The 25058-nt window shown below is 46.5% G+C and overlaps 1 protein-coding gene across 1 annotated transcript in view; it reads left to right on the top strand.

Moving 5' to 3' along the window:
* Window positions 1-25058, top strand: part of TMEM185A (transmembrane protein 185A) — a 126198-nt gene that overhangs the window by 10184 nt on the left and 90956 nt on the right. Inside the window, exons 2-3 of the mRNA XM_069212413.1 lie at window positions 764-940; window positions 7273-7480. Of these exons, the coding sequence (XP_069068514.1) occupies window positions 764-940; window positions 7273-7480 (385 nt within the window). The remainder of the gene's footprint in view (window positions 1-763; window positions 941-7272; window positions 7481-25058) is intronic.

Below are 25058 nucleotides of genomic sequence, written 5' to 3'. Positions count from 1 at the left end.
CACCATGGGACCTGGAGAACATTGTTCTGCAATTCTCTCCCCTATCCCTTTTACCTGAAGCGAGATTTTCAGGGTGTATCCCTTAACAGTTGTGACACCCTCAGTTCTCCCAAATATGGTTCCCTGCAGGATTATTCTCTTTTCTCTTTGTATTCTTCACTTGTTATAATGTAAATAATGCTATCTGCTAGACAATAAGCTCACTGCATCTTCTCTCAAAATGTAAGTTTTTAATCCAGGGATAGTACGTAATTGATAAAGTAAACAGCTGTAGCTGGGCCTCCTTTAACAGGTTTGTATTATAAGTATTTGTTTGCTTTGGTTTTGTAATGGTTTCATTATTACAAATCAAGATGACCTACTCTAATGCTTGTTGATCACTGAAATGAGAATTTGATTCAGAAATTATTTCCCAAAACTCATTTTTATTTCTGTTTAATTGCCCCTGTTCACGGTATTCACAGTTAATTACCCAGACTGAAATTGTATAATGAGAGGCAAGGCAATTAATACCTGTCCAGCAATAAGTGGTCAACAAAAATATTGGTTACTCTCAGCCAGTATATGCAAATAAACACACCTGCTGTCTAGGTTTTCACCATATCTCTGCTACCTCTTCTAGCTCAGTTTACAAATCAAACAGAAGCTATCGTCCATTCTTTAAGCATCCTAATTGGTTTAGCTAATGAAATGTAATTTGATCTGTTAGCATTTTTGTTAGAGATGCTTTGTTTCTAATGTGTGTTTGTTCTCTCTCTTGCAGCAAGTTTCTTATCTATGCCTGTTTATTACTCTTCTCTGTTCTCTTGTCTCTTCGTCTGGATGAAATTATTCAGTGGAACTATTGGGCTGTGTTTGCGCCAGTATGGCTATGGAAATTAATGGTCATCATTGGTGCCTCTGTGGGAACTGGGGTCTGGGCACGAAACCCACAGTACAGGTAAGTGCTGATTAAAAAAAACGTAATTACTGTAAACTATGAACTTCGCTACACATTGCTCAAGTTTAGCAAACATTTATGTTAAGCAAAATGTTACATGGTTAAAAATCATGTTGACTAAAGACTCAAAATGGACATAAAGGACGTTGTCTATTTTAAAACCTTTACATGCTTCAGCCACAGAACTGCCTATCACATGAAAAGAAAATACATATGCAGTCATACCTCTACCCTTCTGTGGTAATATCTTATATTTTGGATCAGGAACTGACAAATAAAGGGCATTATGCGTTTATGTAACATAAATAAGGTATAGGATCCTCTAAAATCACCATGCATTCAAAAGTAACAATGATAACTATACTCCTTCTTCAATTCTCTTTTAACCAGCAAACTCTGCTGTGCCTAACCAACAAGCCTTGCCTCTCTGACCTGTGTACTTCTCCTCCAACACAATCATACATTCCCTGTTTCTGTAATCTCGGCCCAGGCAGACTTCTCACGCCATATAATTTTATTTACAGCGTTTCCAGTTTGAAATGCTCCTTCAACAATAAAATGTGTTGGAGCTAGTTTGCAAAGGTGTAATCTGGTGGAACAGTAGGGGAGAAGGATTTGATGGAGGTTGAGTGGAGTTTATCGTTGTCATTAAGTGTTTCGTTGAGCGATCAGAGAATAGCAAGCAGGTCAATTTTCGTTTTATGCTTTAAAATAAAGTCTGAACACAGTAAGGCCAGAAGGTGAAGACCTTCAGTCCAAAATTTTAAATTACGTTATGGACAGTGCATTGGTGACCCTGGGTTTGGAGGAAAGAGAAATAATTGTTATGATGGTTGCTGCTCTCGAGTTGACATTTTGGGATTGGCAAATGTTATGTGGAAGGAGTCCACTCCTGTCAAGCGTTCAAAAACAGTTAGTGCTATTTTGCAAAATCCTGTACATATGCAAACCATCAAGGCAAGCCTATGACAAAAACTTTGTTGACAGAGTCAATCCTACTGGATAAGGTAAGGAATTTCTTTAACTCACTAGGCAATTAAGGAAGGATGTATGCTACTTTGTGGTTAAGCCAGTTCAAAACGATGGTTCTTTAACAGATAAGAACGTGCTTTTCCTGATCGGAGGTGGATATTGTGCCATCAACATGACCTCCTCAGCAAACACTAAATTCCACAGAATACTGCTGGATGGAAGAGGCTTGCCATAGGTGTTTCTCAGTTTGCTTTATGTTATTTGTACTTCTTTCAGAAGGACTGTGGAAGCAATTGGCAAAAGTTTACTGGCATGGCTGAGGACATTTTTTTTTTACCCTAGATATCTGATAATTGTAATTATGATCTAGAATTAAATGTAATGAAAGGACTGTAGAGTCAAAATATTGTGACTTGAAAGTTACTTTTAATATATGCCTGTAAGGAAATGCCTCCTTGGCATGGTTACCCCCTGACTTTTTGCCTTTGCTGATGCTATGTTTTGAATTGAAAGTGTGCTGAGGCCTGCTAACCAGGCCCCAGCACCAGTGTTCTTTCCCTAACCTGTACTTTTGATTCCACAATTGGCACACCCTGGCATCCAGGTAAGTCCCTTGTAACTGGTACCCCTGGTACCAAGGGCCCTGATGCCAGGGAAGGTCTCTAAGGGCTGCAGCATAGCTTATGCCACCCTGGGGACCCCTCACTCAGCACAGACACACTGCTTGCCAGCTTGTGTGTGCTGGTGAGAACAAAACGAGTAAGTCGACATGGCACTCCCCTCAGGGTGCCATGCCAACCTCACACTGCCTATGCAGTATAGGTAAGTCACCCGACTAGCAGGCCTTACAGCCCTAAGGCAGGGTGCACTATACCATAGGTGAGGGCACCAGTGCATGAGCACTGTGCCCCTACAGTGTCTAAGCCAAACCTTAGACATTGTAAGTGCAGGGTAGCCATAAGAGTATATGGTCTGGGAGTCTGTCAAACACGAACTCCACAGCACCATAATGGCTACACTGAAAACTGGGAAGTTTGGTATCAAACGTCTCAGCACAATAAATGCACACTGATGCCAGTGTACATTTTGTTGTAAAATACACCCCAGAGGGCACCTTAGAGGTGCCCCCTGAAACTTAAACCAACTACCTGTGTAGGCTGACTGGTTCTAGCAGCCTGCCACACTCGAGACATGTTGCTGGCCCCATGGGGAGAGTGCCTTTGTCACTCTGAGGCCAGTAACAGCATCTCCACCCAGTGCAGGCCTTAACACCTCCCCCAGGCAGGAGCTGTAACACCTGGCGGTGAGCCTCAAAGGCTCACCCCCTTTGTTCCAGCACCGCAGGGCACTCCAGCTAGTGAAGTTGCCCGCCCCCTCCGGCCACGGCCCCACTTTTGGCGGCAAGGCCGGAGGAAATAATGAGAATGACCAGTCAGGACAGCCCCTAAGGTGTCCTGAGCTGAAGTAACTCTAACTTTTAGAAATCCTCCATCTTGCAGATGAAGGATTCCCCCAATAGGGATAGGAATGTGACCCCCTCCTCTTGGGAGGAGGCACAAAGAGGTTGTACCCACCCTCAGGGCTAGTAGCCATTGGCTACTAACCCCCCAGACCTAAACACGCCCTCAAATTTAGTATTTAAGGGCTCCCCTGAACCTAAGAATTGAGATTCCTGCAACTTACCGAAGAAGAAGACTGCTGAGCTAAAAACCCCTGCAGAAGAAGAAAGAAGACACCAACTGCTTTGGCCCCAGTCCTACCGGCCTGTCTCCTGCCTTCTAAAGAAACCTGCTCCAGCGATGCTTACTCAAGAACCAGCGACCTCTGAATCCTCAGAGGACTGCCCTGCTTCAAGAGGAACAAGAAACTCCTGAGGACAGCGGACCTGCTCCAAAAAGACTGCAACTTTGTTTCAGAGGAGCAGATTTAAAGACCCCTGCAATCCCCGCAAGAAGCGTGAGACTTGCAACACTGCACCCGGCGACCCCGACTCGACTGGTGGAGAACCAACACCTCAGGGAGGACCCTCCGGCGACTCCGAGACTGTGAGTAACCAAAGTTGTCCCCCCCTGAGCCCCCACAGCGACACCTGCAGAGGGAATCCCCAGGCTCCCCCTGACCGCGACTGCCTGACTCTAAAATCCCGACGGCTGGAAAAGACCCTGCACCCGCAGCCCCCAGCTCCTGAAGGATCAGAACTTCAGTGCAGGAGTGACCCCCAGGAGGCCTTCTCCCTTGCCCAGGTGGTGGCTACCCTGAGGAGCCCCCCCTTGCCTGCCTGCATCGCTGAAGAGACCCCTTGGTCTCCCATTGATTTACATTGAAAACCCGACGCTTGTTTCTACACTGCACCCGGCCGCCCCAGTGCCGCTGAGGGTGTACTTTTTGTGTGAACTTGTGTCCCCCCCCCGGTGCCCTACAAAACCCCCCTGGTCTGCCCTCCGAAGACGCGGGTACTTACCTGCTGGCAGACTGGAACCGGGGCACCCCCTTCTCTCCATTGAAGCCTATGTGTTTTGGGCACCACTTTGAACTCTGCACCTGACCGGCCCTGAGCTGCTGGTGTGGTGACTTTGGGGTTGCTCTGAACCCCCAACGGTGGGCTACTTTGGACCCAAATCTGAACCCTGTAGGTGGGTTACTTACCTGCAAAAACTAACAATACTTTACCTCCCCCAGGAACTGTGAAAATTGCACTGTGTCCACTTTTAAAACGGCTATTTGTGTTTTATGTGAAAAGTATATATGCCACTGTTATTATTCAAAGTTCCTAAAGTACTTACCTGCAATACCTTTCAAATGAGATATTACATGTAGAATTTGAACCCGTGGTTCTTAAAATAAACTAAGAAAATATATTTTTCTATAACAAAACCAATTGGCTGGATTTGTCTCTGAGTGTGTGTTCCTCATTTATTGCCTGTGTGTATGTACAACAAATGCTTAACACTACTCCTTTGATAAGCCTACTCCTCGACCACACTACCACAAAATAGAGCATTAGTATTATCTCTTTTTGCCACTATCTTACCTCTAAGGGGAACCCTTGGACTCTGTGCATACTATTCCTTACTTTGAAATAGTGCATACAGAGCCAACTTCCTACAATGCCTCAATGTAATTAATAGAAATCCTTGTCTCCAAGTTCTCCAATAGAATAAAAGTAGAATTAAAGCCCCCCAAACAGACATTTATTTCAAATATTTAGTGAACTGACTATTTTGGCGAATATTCTCCAGGGGCAAAAAAACAAGCAATCTTTGGGGAATCTGTATTTCTCAAATCATTCCAAACCATGTCACCAACACTCTGTAGGCCAGAGGGTCGTCAAATAACCGCTCCATCTGAGATATATTCAGCTGGGAAGCCCAGAACTGCTGAATGTATTCCGCAAATAAAACATCAAGAGCTGACAATTGATGACAGCTGGGCTATATAAAACTACATGAACAGCCAGCACCATAGGTTCGAAAAGGGTTGCCCTGATATGTTTCTGTGACGGGCTGAATGAGTCTCGCCCGCACAGTAACGGGACTTGTGCTGTCTCTGCCCCTGCTATTCCCGACTCTCCTGACCTCTTTTCCCGTGATTGGCTGAATACCGTTCCTTCGCGGGTCAATGTGAGGACAAATATGGCAGCGCCAGCAATTGGAGGCACGATCGTGGGAAGTGGAGGAGGAGACCTAGAGGACGCCGACCCACAACAAGGAAGAGAAGAAGACGAGCTCAGAAGGACTGAAGACACTCGAGGACGAGAAGAAGACGAGCAGGCTAACCTGGAGAGGGTGAGAGACCGGTGGCCGGACTCGGGAAGTGCAGATCCAGAAGGAGCCCCGTCAACGAACTCAGACGCCACAGCAACGAACCCTGGGGAGACGAAACGCTCATTCCCGCCACGCTTCTGGAGAAGCGTGGCTCTACCAGGTGCGTGGGGCCGGTGGAGTAAAAGAAGCGGGAGGGGAAAGAAGGGGAAAGGTGGGGGGGAGGGGGATCGGGCACTTGTTTTTGCACCTATTATATTTTGTTTTGCACCGCTCACCGTTCCGCCGTGGCACCTTTCCACAAACTGGTATAAATGCGATAATACACAGGAGCCCAAGACAGTGAGCACTTATCTTGGTGAGAGCTGATACACAGGAGAAAGACAGGAGAACTGGGGTACGGAAATAGAGACAAAGGAGAAGAATAGGAAGAAGAGGCTTCCTAGGCAGTAAAGAACGACAGGGGACAGGGACAGATAAAGCAGAGGCAATCGAATAACAGGTAAAGGAAGAAAAGAGAAGGGGAATTAGGTCAGAAGAAGAGAAGGCGGAAAACAGAGAGCAGAAAACGGAGAAGACAGGACGGAAAAGGAAAGACAGGGAAAAGGGCTAGACGACAGAGACGCACCACCCAGTACTTCCCATGGTATTTTTCTGTCTCTCCACATGCGTTTTCCCGGGGAACCTGTGAGACGACAGAAGTCAAGGAGAAGACTGAGAAGGAGAAACCCTTCAACAAACCCGTAAAAACCAGAAGGAAGAAGACTGGGACAGAACCAAAGCTCAGGAACAGAGAACAGAGAAAGAGAGAGACTGTACCCCAAGCCTATTTGAGAATAAAACCCACATAAGTCCACGATAACTGACTCCTGAGTATTCACTATATACCGAAAGCGTCACAGTTTCTTTTAATAGTTTTTTAACCATGTTCACCTCCTTGTTTTCTAGAGCTACTGTAGTTAGGCATGTGATTTTAGCGAGGAGTCCATGCTGGAGAAACAGAAGTTACCTGCCTGTAAAGTTAGCTTTCCAGTATTAATAGTTTACCTATATATGCACCCAATTGACCCATCCTTCCCAGAAATGGAATGTCCTGTTGTCCCACCTAGGTCTTTTAGCTATTTAAGTGGTCTAATTTAACACATTGGATGTAAGTTAACACCGTTGCATGGGGCTGCACGGGAGGAAGTTGTGTTGTAGCACAATCACACTGATAAAATATGTTTTTCAGTATTTCTTGATTATAGAAATTGATATTTAATATAGACAAGCATGTAAATCTGTGTTGTAATGCTGCAAAAAACCTTTTCTCAATAGCTGCTTCCTGCTTCTTCCTGGGTATATCATCCATGTCATTAATTTGAATGGAAAGTTTAAAAATATTGTTATTTGGCCATAATTGCTTATAATTATCTGCAGACATTCATTTTTGGAAGAGGACTTTTCTCAATATACATCTAGTTACACATGTATTTTAATTATTTGCTGCTCAGAAATGTGTTCGAATTAGTCCAATATAAAAACAGTTAAATCAAGGTGACTGTTTGCAGCTAGATCTTGGGTTTTCTTTAACGTTTTCTACTCTCGTTTTTGTCGTAGGGCGGAAGGCGAAACGTGTGTGGAGTTCAAGGCCATGCTAATTGCTGTAGGAATTCACCTCCTCCTTCTCATGTTTGAAGTTCTGGTCTGTGATAGGATTGAGAGAGGAAACCATTTCTGGCTTCTTGTGTTCATGCCTCTGTTTTTTGTATCTCCTGTTTCTGTTGCTGCTTGTGTCTGGGGCTTTCGACATGACAGGTCTTTAGAGGTGAGTTATCTTCAGATGTGTGTGTTCCTAACATTTCAATCATGTTGTTGTAAGTAGTGCAAACTTAAAAGAACCCTTGTTTTAAATATTTACACCAATTGTCCTTTTAGCACCACTGTGATTTAATGCAATTTTGAATAAAATTGTAAATGATAATTTCTTTTTTGAACCGGTGCCTTCTTCTAACCTTATGAGCAATCCAGGCAATGCACACATCTCTTCTGATAAATTGGGAAACATTTTTGTTTTCAAGTAAGTTGTGATTTTTGTTTGTTTTTTCTTTGTCAAGCACTGCACTAATTCATTTTAGAATACTGAAGCCCATCAAAATGTTCGCAGTACACTTTTGATCACACAACTATAATTATTAATGTAAATGATTATTATTGACATTGATGTAAGGAGATTACTTCTGCATAAACGCTGCGGTGCAGAAAATTTGAATTTCTTTGACACCAATAAAATAACCGCCTTGTGAACGTTTTTTTTATTAAACGTGGCCTGAAGCTCTAAGAAGGATGGTAGTGGAAGTCGAGATACACTTTTGAAAGACTGAGACTGGTCACTTAAAAGTAGCAATGCTTACTATCCTCTGTGTAAGAGCTCAATAGCATGATAAAGAAAAGAGCCATTCCATATTTTCATTTTGCCATTTTGGGCATGATTTGGTAGTTAGTGTACATGCTCAACCCGTGTGTGTCTGTATCATTCCAAACATGTTGGATAAGGAGATGGGGGTACAGTGAGAATAGGAAAGCAGAGAATGAACAGCATTAATGAAACTAGTAGGTTTTGAGATTTTTAACTGAAAGTGAGCATGCCCTTTTTTTCTTTATTATTCCTGCATTCACATCACACATGATATATCTGTAAAATTGCGCACTTTTAATGTCATCTTAAATGGAAACATGTTTGATAGCAGCTGCTTCTGGTTTTTCTAGCATAGGATATTGTGAAGTATGTGAAAAATAGAAATGATGGCATCAGTCACAAACCAATGTGGAAAGACATGTGTTTGAGAAAGTGCATTAAATCTACAATGTGGAGGATCATTGTTTGGTGTCCCATGGTTGATGGAAGACTAAGTATTCGTGTTAGTGTGGAGTCAGTTTTTTACTTGGTGTTCCGTGAACCTTGTTGTCTCACAGGTTCTTATTATTATTTGTAGTTCAAAAAGTGGTTACTTTCTAGTGCCTCCAGCCCGTAAGATGTGCCAGTTGCCTTCTTGATGATGTTGGTGTTGTTGAATGTTTTTATGCAGACTAGTTGATTATTTTCCTTACATGGTTTCAGTGTAAGTAAACATTTGTGAGGAGTGTACATTAACCATGAACTGCTCTTTAATTGAAGCAATTTAAATAGATTGTTCCATTCTCAATTTCTTGAAGTATTCTGCCATTTCTTTGAACAATTTCTTCATGTCCTTAAGAATTGTTTGGAGGGTAGATTCTCTTAGATTGCTCTAATTAAAACAAGAGAAATTCTGAAAGGAATTCCACTTTGTTTGTTGTACAAGGTGTTCTGTGTGCATATGTCTATGGTTAATCAGAATGTCATGAAAATTGATTATTTCACTGCTGCAACTCATTGAACATTTTTGAACGTTTAATGCTTGGTGGTTTAGTATTTATCAAGGTAAAGAGTTTATTCAGATCATCCTTGTTGCCTTTCTAAATCATTTCTTTATCATCAGTATACTTTTTCCATAAAAGTATTTGATTCAAGAATGGATTGTTTGCGTAAACCCATCTTTCTTTGTATTTTGTTACCGAAAACATAGCTATCTCTGTTGCCAAATGGACATCTCATAACAGTTTCTTTAACCTGTACAAAAACTTTTTCATTAAATTGGAAATATTTTTTTGAAAGGCAGATCTTAGTTTCAGGGTGAATTCCATTGAAACTGTGTGTGGTCTGGATCTATTATCCAGATACCATTTGAGAACCTCCAGTCCTGGGTTCTGGGGAAGGTTTGTATGAAGACCCTCTACAGGTCGAGCCACTAAAAGCTTATCTTGGTAGTTACATGGTTGATATTCAATTTGGTTAATGACGTTTATGGTGTCCCAGACATAACTGGGTATGGATCTTATAAATGGTTTAAAAAATATATTGACATACTTTGCTAGTGGGTCCAGAATAGAGTTGACATTAACACTATGGGTCTTCCCGGAGGATTTTTTTTGGGAGGAGTTAAATGACTGGTATTCTTGCATCCATGTTTTTGTACATAATCAGCTTCTTTTATTTTTTTATTTTTTTTTATTTTTATATTTTTGTTTTTTTCAGAGATGCACTCGGCTTTTGCAACTGTCCAACCAATTTTTCTCGTGAATGGATTCCTAGAATCCATAGATATCATTATATAATGCTCCATGTTTTTGAATAGACAGGTGATTTTTTTCCCTGCTTGCTGCAATATTAGCCCACCAAGACACCACCCTTGTCTGCTAGTGTAAAATTATATCCTCAGCGTTTTTTTATTTTTTTTATTTTTGACGGGCCTGAAGTTCTTCTTTGAGTATGTTTGGTTGAATGTATTTGTTCTTGGTCTCAATTTTATCCAATCCCCTTAATGTAGTTTTTTGAAAGAGGTGCATCAGTTCCATTGTTACTTGAACAAAATCTGTTCAGGTGGTTGGAACAAATGAAAGGCCCATCGGGCATAGGCATTCTCACATGAGCTGGACATGGATTAGAAACCTGTTATAAGACTAGTAGGCAACTGGGATTTCCAAAAAAGTGTTCTGCCCTCATCAGACAGAGATCACATGAACTTCTGTTTCATTGCATTGTGAATCAAACATCTGTTCATACTAATCAAATTCAGGACATTTAAATTGTGACATTATATGGATTTATTGCATACAATGCTTATGGGATGTACTTTTTGTATATGTTAAAAAAAGATTAATGGACTTTATCATATCTTACGGAATCATTTTCACTTCCATAGGAACAAATCTATGAAAATTTACAGAAAAAGTATAGCAAAAATGTTGTGTAACAAATTGAATAAAGTCCTTGTGTTAGTGGGAGTGATTATGTCTGTATGCACCTGACACCGCATTCCCATAAGCCTTAACAGGATCTAATCTCATATTGATAATGTCCAGTGAGGAGGCTGCTCCTTGAAGCAACCCTCTTAAAGTTAACAAAGCAGTGTAATGAAAGCCTGTTCTGTACAACAGTACTAAAACAGCCCACAAAAGGGCAGAAAGTGGGAACTACAAAACACAACGTAGCATAATTGGTGAAAATGAATGCAGGCCTCTGCAGTCTGGTCTCCCCAGAAGAATAAAGAGGTCAGTATAATAGGTTATAAAGAGTCATACAAGAGCTACAGTCTGTACAATTTAGTGATTTACCTTTCATGTCAGTTTATTAGACTGAATATGATCAATACACAAGGGTCTCATTGGCGCCTCAGGCAGCTATTTTTCAAATTATATTTTAGTGGCATAAAACAATCACAAGTTAATCTTTCACTTGGCAGAGACATAAAGAAGATATAGTCCCCTGAGACCCCAAGATATAACCAGTCCTCTTGACTTCTGTGTAAAGCAATTTTTGCAGTAATACACACACAGCTATTTTAAATGTCCCCTACAAATGACATTGAACCAGCTAAGGGATTACAGGGCTTGACTGTTTTTCAAATTACTCTCACTTGAAAAGAGGTCTGTCAAGTTTGGTAGGCCCTCATCACAACCATCCCCCTAATGCATGCAGGACCCTTAACAGGCCCTTTGGCCGTATTTCCATCATTCCCAGCTGCTCCTTCGCACTGGCAGTCGCCTTCAAAATTATAATTGAACATCACTGGTGAGGCACACAGCACACTTCAGTTATCATGAATGCTGTGTTCCTACCACCCACTAAATAGGTAAGCTAGAGAAATACTTTTATACTTAAATGCCCTTCAGAGTGTTATTTTTTCCAGGTCTGGCCAACATTAGTGTTTCATGTTTCACAGGTTAGCTTCCACAAGGGAAGGAGAATGAAGCAATTATAGCTATATGTAGTAGCAGTGTTCTTTTTTCCTTTCCTTTCCTTTTGTTTTCTTTTTTTACATGAAGGTGCATCAAGGTGAATCTTAGCAGGCTTGCATCTGGGCTCCTCTCATGCACATATTAGTGTTCAATGTATTCTAGTTAAAGAATAGCACACACATAAGTATAGGCTCTAAAAAATAAATAAAAAAAACATGCACACATTTTAAAATCCAATTAGTGGGCTTTAGCTGTAGACAGGTTAGCAGTCTGACTTTTAACACAGCTGGCACTGTATTTTAAGTTTAAATACGTTTTAATTCGAATTTCCAATGTACAAACGTAAGCAACAACTCCCTTCCCATTAACTTTACCCTCTTGGGGCTGTCTTTTCATAGTTCCCTCTGATTTTGTGCATGTGTAGAGAGTGCAATGTCATAGTAGACCTGTGTCATGGTTTCAGTCGATGATGCGATGTATTGTGGTTATCATGATAATATTAGTCCTGTTTGGAATCTTTAAGGATATGTAATGCTCTCAACCTTCTACAGCAGCAAATCTTAACTTATGGGTTCTGTGGGCACTGTTGGACCTGGCTTTTTGACAGGGACATCCCCAAACTTTTTGCCTCCTTCCTCCTATTTTTTCCGACCTGTTGTTGTTGGCTTTTGACCTCTGAGCACTTTACCACTGCTAACCAGTGCTAAAGTGCATATGCTCTCTGTGTAAATTGTACTATTGATTGGTTTATCCATGATTGACTATTTAATTTACCTGTAAGTCCCTAGTAGAGTGCACTACATGTGCCTAGGGCATGTAGATTAAATGCTACTAGTGGGCCTGCAGCACTGGTTGTGCCACCCACCTCAGTAGCCCCTTAACCTTGTCTCAGGCCTGCCATTGCAAGGCCTGTGTGTGCAGTTTCACTGCCACTTCGACTTGGCATTTAAAAGTACTTGCCAAGCCTAGAACTCCCCTTTTTCTACATATAAGTCATCCCTAATGTGTGCCCTAGGTAACCCCTAGAGCAGGGTGCTGTGTAGGTAAAAGGCAGGACATGTACCTGTGTAGTTATATGTCCTGGTAGTGTAAAACTCCTAAATTCGTTTTTACACTACTGTGAGGCCTGCTCCCTTCATAGGCTAACATTGGGGCTGCCCTCATACACTGTTGAAGTGACAGCTACTGATCTGAAAGGAGCAGGAAGGTCATATTTAGTATGGCCAGAATGGTAATATAAAATCCTGCTGACTGGTGAAGTCGGATTTAATATTACTATTCTAGAAATGCCACTTTTAGAAAGTGAGCATTTCTTTGCACTAAAAACTTGTTGTGCCCTTCAATCCACGTCTGGCTAGGTTTAGTTGACAGCTCCTTGTGCATTCACTCAGACACACCCCAAACACAGGGTACTCAGCCTCACTTGCATACATCTGCATTTTGAATGGGTCTTCCTGGGCTGGGAGGGTGGAGGGCCTGCCCTCACACAAAGGACTGCCACACCCCCTACTGGGACTCTGGCAGACAGGATTGAGCTGAAAGGGAACTTGGTGCATTTCTTAGAGACTCTTTGAAGTCACCCCCACTTCAAAGGCGCAACTTAGTATAAAACAGGGCCTCTGCCCTACCTCATCAGACACTTGCTGGAGAAGAAACCTGAACCAGAAACTACATCCTGCCAAGAAGAACTGCCTGGCTGCCCAAAGGACTCACCTGTCTGCTTTCTACAAAGGACTGCTGTCTTGCTGTTGCCCTGCTGCCTTGCTGAACTCTTGTCTGGCTGTGAAAGTGCTCTCCAAGGGCTTGGATAGAGCTTGCCTCCTGTTCCTTGAAGTCTCAGGACCAAAAAGACTTCTTCCTTTCACTTGGACGCTCCGTGCGCCGAAAATTTCGACGCACAGCTTGTTTCGCGGCGAGAAAAACGCCGCACACCGACGCTGATCGACGCGACGCCCTCGGGACGATCGAGACTTCGACGCACAACCTCGCAAGGACAAAGCCGCCCGACTTTCCAGGAGAAATCGACGCGACGCCTACCGTGAGTGCGAAACTTTGACGCACGGCCTCGCAAGGACAACGCCGCCCGACTTCCAAGGTGAAATCGACGCGACGCCTGCCGTGAGACCAAAATTTCGACGCACGGCCTCGCAAGGACAACGCCGCCCGACTTCCAAGGAGAAATCGACGCAACGCCTACCGTGAGATCGAAACTTCGACGCGCAGCCCCGCAGAACGACGCGCAGCCGGAAAATAAGCAGGAGAATCCACGCACAGACCCGGGACATCTGGTAATCCCCGCGATCCACAAAAAGAGACTGTCTGCGCGCCGGAAAACGACGCCCGACTTCCCCGCGTGGAAAAGAACGACGCAAGTCTGTGTGTGCTGAGAAGAAATCGACGCACACACCCCTTTTTCCACGCATCTCTTCTCCTGTGGCCCTCTGAGGAGATTTCCCACCAGAAACCAGGTACTCTGTGCTTGAAAGACACTTTATTGCTTTTTAAAGACTCAAAGACACTTAATATCACTTTTCCGTGATATCTTTACAAATTCGTATTGCAACTTTGATCGTTTTGACCTACAATTACCCAGATAAATATTATATATTTTTTCTAAATACTGTGTGGTGTATTTTTGTAGTGTTATGCTATGGTGTTGTATGATTTATTGCACAAATGCTTTACACATTGCCTTCTAAGTTAAGCCTGACTGCTCGTGCCAAGCTACCGGAGGGTGAGCACAGGCTGATTTTGGATTGTGTGTGACTTACCCTGACTAGATTGAGGGTTCTTGCTTGGACAGAGGGCAACCTAACTGCCAACCAAAAACCCCATTTCTAACATTGGTGATCAGCGGTGAGGATAGGACTTGTGTTTGTGCAGTGACATACAGTAGCTAAGTATTTCACTACCTACCCACAGTTGAAGGTCAACTTGATTTTTCATCTTTTCTGGCTCTTGGTTCTCTGATGTCCTCCTGGATATACTATTGATATTTTGGACTTTGGATTTTGGTTTTTGCTGATAAGATCTTATCAAAATGGGATTGTGTACCGACTCATTCTTTGTTCGTACTGACCACCTCACTAAGGCTGACCTAAGGAAGCTTTGCAGACAATGGGGCCTTCCTGTAGCAAGGAGATCTACTAAAGCGGAGATGCTCCATCACTACATAGTCTGGGGGGAGGAAAGATGGGCAGAGAGAGAGGCAGCAAGAAACCAAATGACTAAGTACCCCTCAGATGAGGAGGAAGACTACTCAGATGAGGAGGAAGACTACTCAGAGTTGGACAGTGACCCAGAAATAGATGAATGGCTCCGAAGTCAAAGGCAACAGGAGCAACAATTAGAGGAGTATCTTGCAGAGGTTGAGGCAAAAAGACTCTTAGCCCTGGAAGAAGAAAAGATTGCAGCTCAAGAGCTGAGCTGTAAAGAGCTGAAACTGGAGGCCGGAAGGGCTGAGTCCAGTTCAGATGGTGGCAGCAAAAATCTTACATCTAGTACTGCTGAGGAAGGGCACAAGCCCAGAGATGTGGTGCCCAACTTGAAGAAGGGAGTTGACACACCCCAGGCAGTTCAAGGGTATGAGGTAGTTCCCGTTATGCACAGGGTCCCTGAGAAGGATTGGGGAACTGGCACAGGGAGTCATATTCCTACTGGGGGGAGGGACACTTTACTGACTCTAGCAGAGAGTGACAGAGAAAAGGGTTCCCCCCTGGTGGACGTCCTGGATATAGAGTGTAGAGACATCCCAGAAGAGTTTGGGTTGAGTGTCAGGGACAGACAGATACTGTCTCACCAGTCTCAGGAGGGTGAAGTAGAGTGCTTTTCCAAGGTTGAGTTACTGGGTGGTTGGGTGAAGGGTACTGTGGTTAATACATGTGAAGGGCAGAGTGATGTAATTGCTGGAGAGCATATGTCTGGTCCTTATTTTCCAGAGCTACGCCAACACCAGGTGGAGTGTGAGTTCTCTGACCCCAGGGAACTTACAGTGGAGGCAGACTTTTGGGTGAGTACCAGAGAGTCTGAAGAGGCATTTGGGGGTGCTCCTGAAGGGAGTGGTCTAGGTGGTTCCCGACCAAGTGAGGTGGGAGAGGATTGTAGTGTCCCAGGTAGGTCTCAGAGCCTAACCTGTACCGTAGGGCCACCTTTTGAGGGAAGCCCCGCAGTGTCAGAAGAACTTGGGGGGATGACTGTAGACAGCATCCCAACAGTTCTGGTGTCTGGCAGTACCACTCCTAGTGAGGGGGTGCAGAAGTCCAGACATAGGGTTGAGAGGGGGTGGCAGACCCCAGTGGAGGATCTTGAAAGTCAGGGGTCAGCTCTGAGAGCAGAGCCCCCCAGGAATGACCCAGGTGAGACCGTTTCTGGTTTGGGGGAAACCCAGACTCTGCCGGATGGGCAGAGGTCGGGAGACCTGCGCCAACCAGACTCTTGTGTGGCCCTTGGGGACGGCGTGTCCCTTGTGGGGGGTGATAGTGCCCCCCAGGAAGTCCTGGCATGCCAGGCAAAGATTCAACCTCAGGGTGGTGACTCTGGGTTGGATAACCGGGTTCAGAGGTTAAACTTTGACCTGGTGGGGGGTAGATGTGCCCCCCCGAAAGTCCTGGAATGCCAGGCAATGGCTCAACTTCAGGGTGGTGACTCTGGGTTGGCTTACCCGGTGAAGAGGTCAAACTCTGACCGGGTGGGAGGTAGGTGTGCCTCCCAAGAAGTCCTGCTGTGCCAGGCGATTGTCCAACCTCAGGGTGTTGACTCTGGGTTGGATGGTCAGGTTCAGAGGTCAAACTCTGACCTGGTGGGGGGTAGGTGTGCCCCCCAGAAAGTCCTGGTATACCAGGCAATGGTTCAACCTCAGGGTGGTGACCCTGGGTTGGAGAACCAGGCTCAGAGGTTAAACTCTGACCTGGTGGGAGGTAGGTGTGCCTCCCTGAAAGTCCTGGCCTGCCAGGCAATGGTTCAACCTCAGGGTGGTGACTCTGGGTTGGCTAACCAGGTTCAGGGGTTAAACTCTGACCTGGTGGGGGGTAGGTGTGCCCCCCAGAAAGTCCTGGCGTGCCAGGCAATTGTTCAACCTCAGAGTGGTGACTCTGGGTTGGATACCCAGGTTCAGAGGTTAAACTCTGACCTGGTGGGAGGTAGGTGTGCCTCCCAAGAAGCCCTGCTGTGCCAGGCAATTGTCCAACCTCAGGGTGTTGACTCTGGGTTGGATGACCAGGTTATTGCCCAACCTCAGGGTGGTGACCCTGGGTTGGGGAACCAGGCTCAGAGGTTAAAAATCTGACCTGGTGGGAGGTAGGTGTGCCTCCCAGAAAGTCCTGGTGCGCCAGGCAATTGTTCAACTTCAGGGTGGTGACTCTGAGTTGAATGGCCCAGTTCAGAGGTTAAACTCTGACCTGGTGGAGGGTTAGTGTGCCCTCCAGGAAGTCCTGGCGTGCCAGGCAATTGTTCAACTTCAGGGTGGTGACTCTGAGTTGAATGGTCAGGTGCAGAGGTTAAACTCTGACCTGGTGGAGGGTCAGTGTGCCCTCCAGGAAGTCCTGGCGTGCCAGGCAATTGTTCAACTTCAGGGTGGCGACTCTGAGTTGAATGGTCAGGTGCAGAGGTTAAACTCTGACCTGGTGGGGGGTAGGTGTGCCTCCCAGAAAGTCCTGGTTTGCCAGGCAGTGATCCAGTCTGAGGGTACAGACCCGGGGCTGGAAGACCAGGTTCAGGGTGTCCCCCCGGACCTGGAGAGAGGGGCTACTGATAACAGTGCCCCTACCCTATTGTCTTCTGAGGAGGCCACTCCTAGTTGGAGGGTGCTGGACCCCAGAAGGGAGGGCAGGGGGAGGGAAGCCTCACCCCGGGCCCTAGTCCAACCTGAAGGTACAGACCCCAGGTTGGAGGGCCAGTTGCAGGTTAACAGCCCTGCACTGGTGGAGGAATGGTACAGGGCGACTTCTATAAGCACCCTGACCATGGTGGACTCTGGGGGTACCGCTCCAGGAGGGAGGGTACAGAGCCCCAGAGGGGAGGACCCGGTTCAGGCTGTCATCCCTGACCTGGTGGAAGGGAGAGTGGTTAAAGGGTGCCCAGCACCTGGGGCTACCGCCCCCCACTCTCCACAGCCACAGTGGTGGGAGAGCTTTGAGAGGCCTGGGGCCTGGCTCTCATCCCTGACAACTGTCAGTAACCACAGTGGCTTGCTGTCCGGGTGGACAGAGTTATCCCTGGGGAGGAGACAAGTGTCACACCCCGGGGATAGAATGGGCAACACCACTGTGTTGGTCCTGGTGGTACTATCCTGCTCCTGGGATACATCTGTGAGCAATGTAAGGTTAGGTGCTGCACAGATGGGATCCGCAGGAAAGGAGAAAGGTTCCCCATGGATGGGCTTAGTGGGCCCTGAGAGTATGGACAGAGGGATCCAATTGGAGTCAGGAAGGCGAAGAACTGGAGCATGCCCCTGCTGTTGTGGGCCTGGGTCCTTGTTCTGTCGCCTCAAACAGGGAAGTACATCAGGATAGTGATTGTTCTCCCCTGGCTTTAGGCTTGTAGGGGGTCATGTTGGACCTGGCTTTTTGACAGGGACATCCCCAAACTTTTTGCCTCCTTCCTCCTATTTTTTCCGACCTGTTGTTGTTGGCTTTTGACCTCTGAGCACTTTACCACTGCTAACCAGTGCTAAAGTGCATATGCTCTCTGTGTAAATTGTACTATTGATTGGTTTATCCATGATTGACTATTTAATTTACCTGTAAGTCCCTAGTAGAGTGCACTACATGTGCCTAGGGCATGTAGATTAAATGCTACTAGTGGGCCTGCAGCACTGGTTGTGCCACCCACCTCAGTAGCCCCTTAACCTTGTCTCAGGCCTGCCATTGCAAGGCCTGTGTGTGCAGTTTCACTGCCACTTCGACTTGGCATTTAAAAGTACTTGCCAAGCCTAGAACTCCCCTTTTTCTACATATGTCATCCCTAATGTGTGCCCTAGGTAACCCCTAGAGCAGGGTGCTGTGTAGGTAAAAGGCAGGACATGTACCTGTGTAGTTATATGTCCTGGTAGTGTAAAACTCCTAAATTCGTTTTTACACTACTGTGAGGCCTGCTCCCTTCATAGGCTAACATTGGGGCTGCCCTCATACACTGTTGAAGTGACAGCTACTGATCTGAAAGGAGCAGGAAGGTCATATTTAGTATGGCCAGAATGGTAATATAAAATCCTGCTGACTGGTGAAGTCGGATTTAATATTACTATTCTAGAAATGCCACTTTTAGAAAGTGAGCATTTCTTTGCACTAAAAACTTGTTGTGCCCGTCAATCCACGTCTGGCTAGGTTTAGTTGACAGCTCCTTGTGCATTCACTCAGACACACCCCAAACACAGGGTACTCAGCCTCACTTGCATACATCTGCATTTTGAATGGGTCTTCCTGGGCTGGGAGGGTGGAGGGCCTGCCCTCACACAAAGGACTGCCACACCCCCTACTGGGACTCTGGCAGACAGGATTGAGCTGAAAGGGAACTTGGTGCATTTCTTAGAGACTCTTTGAAGTCACCCCCACTTCAAAGGCGCAACTTAGTATAAAACAGGGCCTCTGCCCTACCTCATCAGACACTTGCTGGAGAAGAAACCTGAACCAGAAACTACATCCTGCCAAGAAGAACTGCCTGGCTGCCCAAAGGACTCACCTGTCTGCTTTCTACAAAGGACTGCTGTCTTGCTGTTGCCCTGCTGCCTTGCTGAACTCTTGTCTGGCTGTGAAAGTGCTCTCCAAGGGCTTGGATAGAGCTTGCCTCCTGTTCCTTGAAGTCTCAGGACCAAAAAGACTTCTTCCTTTCACTTGGACGCTCCGTGTGCCGAAAATTTCGACGCACAGCTTGTTTTGCGGCGAGAAAAACGCCGCACACCGACGCTGATCGACGCGACGCCCTCGGGACGATCAAGACTACGCACAACCTCGCAAGGACAAAGCCGCCCGACTTTCCAGGAGAAATCGACGCGACGCCTACCGTGAGTGCGAAACTTTGACGCACGGCCTCGCAAGGACAACGCCGCCCGACTTCCAAGGTGAAATCGACGCGACGCCTGCCGTGAGACCAAAATTTCGACGCACGGCCTCGCAAGGACAACGCCGCCCGACTTCCAAGGAGAAATCGACGCGACGCCTACCGTGAGATCGAAACTTCGACGCGCAGCCCCGCAGAACGACGCGCAGCCGGAAAATAAGCAGGAGAATCCACGCACAGACCCGGGACATCTGGTAATCCCCGCGATCCACAAAAAGAGACTGTCTGCGCGCCGGAAAACGACGCCCGACTTCCCCGCGTGGAAAAGAACGACGCAAGTCTGTGTGTGCTGAGAAGAAATCGACGCACACACCCCTTTTTCCACGCATCTCTTCTCCTGTGGCCCTCTGAGGAGATTTCCCACCAGAAACCAGGTACTCTGTGCTTGAAAGACACTTTATTGCTTTTTAAAGACTCAAAGACACTTAATATCACTTTTCCGTGATATCTTTACAAATTCGTATTGCAACTTTGATCGTTTTGACCTACAATTACCCAGATAAATATTATATATTTTTTCTAAATACTGTGTGGGGTATTTTTGTAGTGTTATGCTATGGTGTTGTATGATTTATTGCACAAATGCTTTACACATTGCCTTCTAAGTTAAGCCTGACTGCTCGTGCCAAGCTACCGGAGGGTGAGCACAGGCTGATTTTGGATTGTGTGTGACTTACCCTGACTAGAGTGAGGGTTCTTGCTTGGACAGAGGGCAACCTAACTGCCAACCAAAAACCCCATTTCTAACAGGCACCCATTGAATCGCTACTGGAAGCGGGGGATCCCACCTTAATCAGTTTGTCTGATTCGAACTTCAAAATAATACACACAAATACAGAAACATGTGTACAACCAACAAATACACAATTTAATTCACTAGCATAATGTACAAAAATCACATTTTTAATGTTTGGAAAGACTTAGGGCCTGATTAAGAGTGTGGCAGTCTATAAACTGCCACGCTTGCGGTGGCAGTCCGGCCGCCACATTACAACCCTGGTGATCGGATGCCAGCTCCGCCAGAATTTCAGATTCTGACGATCTGGGGAATGGTGGCGGTCCTAATCTGCCAAGGCAGCGCTGTAAGCAGTGCTGCCCTGGGAATTATGACCCTCTTCTCCACCAGCAGTTTCATGTGGTAGCACCACCATGAAAAGGGTGTGGGAGAATGGGTGCAGCGGGCCCCAGAGGTGGGGACTGCACTGCCCATGCCATGCACTTGGCATGGGCAGTCCAGGTGCCCCCTTGTATGAGCCAGAGACAATGCTGTAGCCTGTTTCCCACTAGGCCAACGGGTGGAAACTCAGGTTTCAACCCGCCGACCTAGCAGGAAACTCTTAATTACTCCAGCGCGGAGGTTGCTGCGTAGGCGGTGGCCACTCTGTCGAGAGTTTGGCGGACAGGTTTTCCCGTCCGCCAGGCTCGTAATAGGGCATAGTTTTGGCACTGTACCAACACAGTACCCAAGTTGTGAGCTCCTGAGAGGACCAGTTTTCCCAGGAACAATCCTGAGCAAGGGAACCATCCAACTACCCCCCTCGTAAACAGGAGATGGCACAGGCACCCAGGCACCAACGGCTGTGGAGAGGACACGAACAGCAGCCCGCTCAGGCCCCAACACTGAGCCCATATGCTAGGGAGGACACTCCCCTCCTGGTCTTGGAGGCAGAGACATACAACAGAGTCTCGAGGGGGTGGGGACTGCAGCTTTGGCAGGAGCGGGGGGCACCTAGGAAGACAGTCTCCTGAAGATTGCTCAAGAGGTGGGTGGCGCCTGCTCCTCCCGTACTTGGCAGCAGGGGGTGTGACGAAAGGGGGTAAATAGCCTGGGATAGCAAGTGGGAACGCACAGTCATATGAAAGCCACAGTGGAGCATAGGCCCAATGCGACCGAGGCATGGAAGCCCACATGCGAGGAGTGTCTGGCAAGAAACTGGGCAGAGTCCCACTGGGGGAGCGTGCAGAGGCGCTGCGAGGAGGGTATTCCCATGAAAAGATTAGAGCAGCCCAACAACAATATCCAAATTAACCTTCCCTGCCCATTGGGAAACGGATGAGGGGGTAAAAGCCCAGTCTCCACTGGAGGCCAGATTGGAAAAATAAGCTTTCTGCACTGAGAAGAGGTGCGTACGGGTGGGGCACAGGATAAAGACAGCAAAGGACAGCAACTGGGAGGCCTCATTGAAAGTCTTAATGAAGGCAATCGGAGCCTTGCGGACAGCCCTGGATGGGAAAATCAATACAATGGCCCTCGACGTCACCCTGATCAAGGCAGATTTGCAAAAGATGTCTTTAAGACTATCTGCTAATAAATAGCTCCAGAGAGATCACAGAGACTCAGTCAAAAATCTGCAAGGCTAGGTCACGTGACTATTGCATGCAAGGGTAGAAGACGCAGGAATGAGGTCTCATCCCCCTGATGGGGCTACCAGAACGTAGCGGAGGGAGAAACTCAGAGCATTTCCTAGAGGACTTTGTTCGCAACAAGGTGCAACCAGAAGACTTGTCAGTGCAAACGCAGGGCGAGACCATAGTCCCTCATTGCCAAAGTTATAAACTACATGGGATATTATTCTCAGGGCGGCACGCAAAGACAACCCACTGTGATAAAAAAAAATCAAACAATGATGGTGTTCCCGTACTACACCCAAGACATACATAAGTGAGACTTGCAGTATAAGATGATCTACTCTCATGGAATGGTGACAGGCTCGGGAACCAGGTCAAAAGGGAGGTGGTCTCGCACCACCCTGACATCCTGCTTCAAAAGATCCACTTGACTGGCAACAATTGTGCCGTCTGGGGGAGGGGCCGATACAAGATCCTGGTGCATGCGAGGTTTACCACTGTGTCAAGAGCAATAGGAATATTGGCTAGGAAATTCCTCCCACTGAAAATGATTACCACCTGGTTGGATCCGGGGAGATGTATGCTCAGTGCAAGGAGAATGGGAAAGGAAACATAGTGCGCTGGTCTCCTTGTATCTTCCCTTAGGACTACAATCCACACTGTTGCCCAAAATGTGGAATTGGTTGCTGCAGATATCTCAATCGTGGTGGTCGAGGTGGGGGGGGGGGCTGAAGGGTGGGAAGGGGGAGATTTCAACCTTTCAACCTCATCATGGATGGCAGACAAGATAGACTCTGTAGAGATGGCATGACCCTAGACTTCAATCATTCTCGGAATCTCTAGGTCTACTAGATGTTTGAAGAGATGCTAATCCCATAGAGCTACTATATACATATTCTTCCAGGACTAAAGGATCCATGTCACGGATTGACTATTTCTGGTTCCAAGGGCTCAAGGGGCAGGCTGGGCACAAGAGGGAGGCTTTCAGAACACTAAGCATTTGCTTAGAAGCAGACCATGTCCTGGTATGTTCACCACTGACGCAAAACAATGGAGGGGGCCCGGTTGGTCCATAAGGGGGTCAGTGATGATAAGAGGGAAAAGGTGACGGCAGATGACATTGCGGAGACCTTCACACTGTACCTGCAGTCCCTATACTACTGCGACAGGTATGCAAACAGAGGGCTTACAGACGCTTTGGTTCCTACTCTGCTAGGATGACTCTAAAATGTTAGACAACAAGGTCACAGTGGGTGAAATACAAGAGGAGTTGCAGCAACTGGAGGGGGGAAGCAAGCTGGCTCAAACGGCTTCCCCTAGAACTTTTAAGAGTGCTGGCTGACGTGGGGGGAGCATCTGAGATACGTTGTTTGCTAGGCCAAGCGACAAGAGATTTGAGGACTGCCACTGTTGTACTCATCTACAAGGAAGGTAAACTAGCGGAGCGGTGTGCCTCCTATAGGCTGATTACCTTGCCTAATACAGGGGGGAAAGTGTTGGCCAAAGTGATGGCTAATCGATTGATACGGGTGATAGACAAACTCATTGCGCCAGACCAGTCTGCCTTTATGCCACAGTGTTCCACTAGACACAATCTCCAAAGGGTATTTGGGTGTCTGGCACGACAGACTGTGCGAACTGGTGGTCATAATGACACTAGATGCAGAAAAGGCCTTTGACTCCGTGAACTGGTACTACCTATGGCTGGTTCCAGTTGTGATTCTCCTTCTTGATGCATCTTCTATGTACGACCCGGTGGCAGCAGTTAAGGTCAATGGAGTGACATCAAAGGTATTCCAAGACGAGACAGGGGTGCCCACTTCCCCATTGTTGTTTACGGTGGTGTGTGAGCCGCTGGTGTGTTGTGAGGATGGACGTGCAGATCAAGGGGCTATGATGAAAACATGAATAGGAGGACATCATCTCTCTTTATGCAGATGTCATTCTGTTGTACCTGGCACACCCATACACCTTCATAGCAAGGATGCTGGAGGTAACACTGGGGTAGGCGTTAACTGGCACAAATCAATGGCGTTTTGAGTAGGCTGGTAGTCCCAACAAAATTAGTGGCCTTACCCTGTCCGATGGCCCATGGGCGGCTTTAAATACGTAGGGGTTACTGTAGACCCAAATTACTTCTAAATACACAATCTCGGTCGAACCCTCAAAGACTGTAAATAATTTGTGAGGCACTAGAGGAAACTCCTGCTCTTCCTGATTGCTAGAGCAGCCTTATAGAAAAAGATAATACTGCCTAAATTCTTATATATGCTTCAGAACTCGCTTTACAGAGCCTCAGAGGGGTTCTTTGAGGCAGTTGATGCGGTCACACAGACCTTGCTTTGGGATGGAGGACACTGCACATTGCCCTGCAAATATTGACGAGAAATCCATAAAAGGGAGGGCTGACTCTCCTTGACCTCTGACTCCATCCAGGTGGTGAATAACTGGGTCTTTTCACTTCTATGGGAGCCCTCGTTGATGGCAGACAGACAGGCGATTGAGTTGGGATTACATCTCCGTGGTCTATATGGCCCGGCTCGAGCCCTGTGCTCCCCATTGCCAACTGAGTCAGTGATGCACCACTAAAAGCAGGCTACAAGACGACTGATGTGGGGGGGGTGTGTGTGTGGCTGACACTCGAACCCTTTGTGGGAATCCGATGTTCTGGTAGAACTAAAGAACATGGAGGGTAGGAGGCAGTGGGATCTACTAGGGCTCACTAAAGCTGAGGACATGTGGGGCATAGAAGGCCTCCTCCCCTTTGAGGAGCTGCAGGTAGAATATGACTTGGCAGACAGTCAACACTTTTGATGTGCACAGATGAAGCACACCTTGATCTGCTTTAGGGAGGCTCTGCAGGAAGTGGCAGAGGAAACCCCACTCCAATATCTGGTGCTCTTGACCCTCGTTCATAAACGTCTCCCTGATTTGCAAAACATTACATAGCCCCAGCTAGCCACTCCGCGATAAACTACGCACCAAATGGGACTGTGACTTGCGAAGGATGGAGGACGACGACTGTGGAGAAGCCTGTCTATCTGAGAGAGTTAGCCATCAAAGCCAGCTAAAGACAAGAGCAACTCAAAATAAAACATCAAGTGTACTGCGCAAGGACTAGATTGTACAGCATGGGGAATATTGACACTGATAAATGCCAAAGGAAATGTAGGCAGCAGGTGGCA

This window comes from Pleurodeles waltl, chromosome 2_1 (genome assembly GCF_031143425.1).
Source record: "Pleurodeles waltl isolate 20211129_DDA chromosome 2_1, aPleWal1.hap1.20221129, whole genome shotgun sequence".
Classification (NCBI taxonomy): domain Eukaryota; kingdom Metazoa; phylum Chordata; class Amphibia; order Caudata; family Salamandridae; genus Pleurodeles; species Pleurodeles waltl.
Note: the sequence above shows the minus strand (reverse complement) of the source record. Positions and strands in the feature narration are given on the sequence as shown.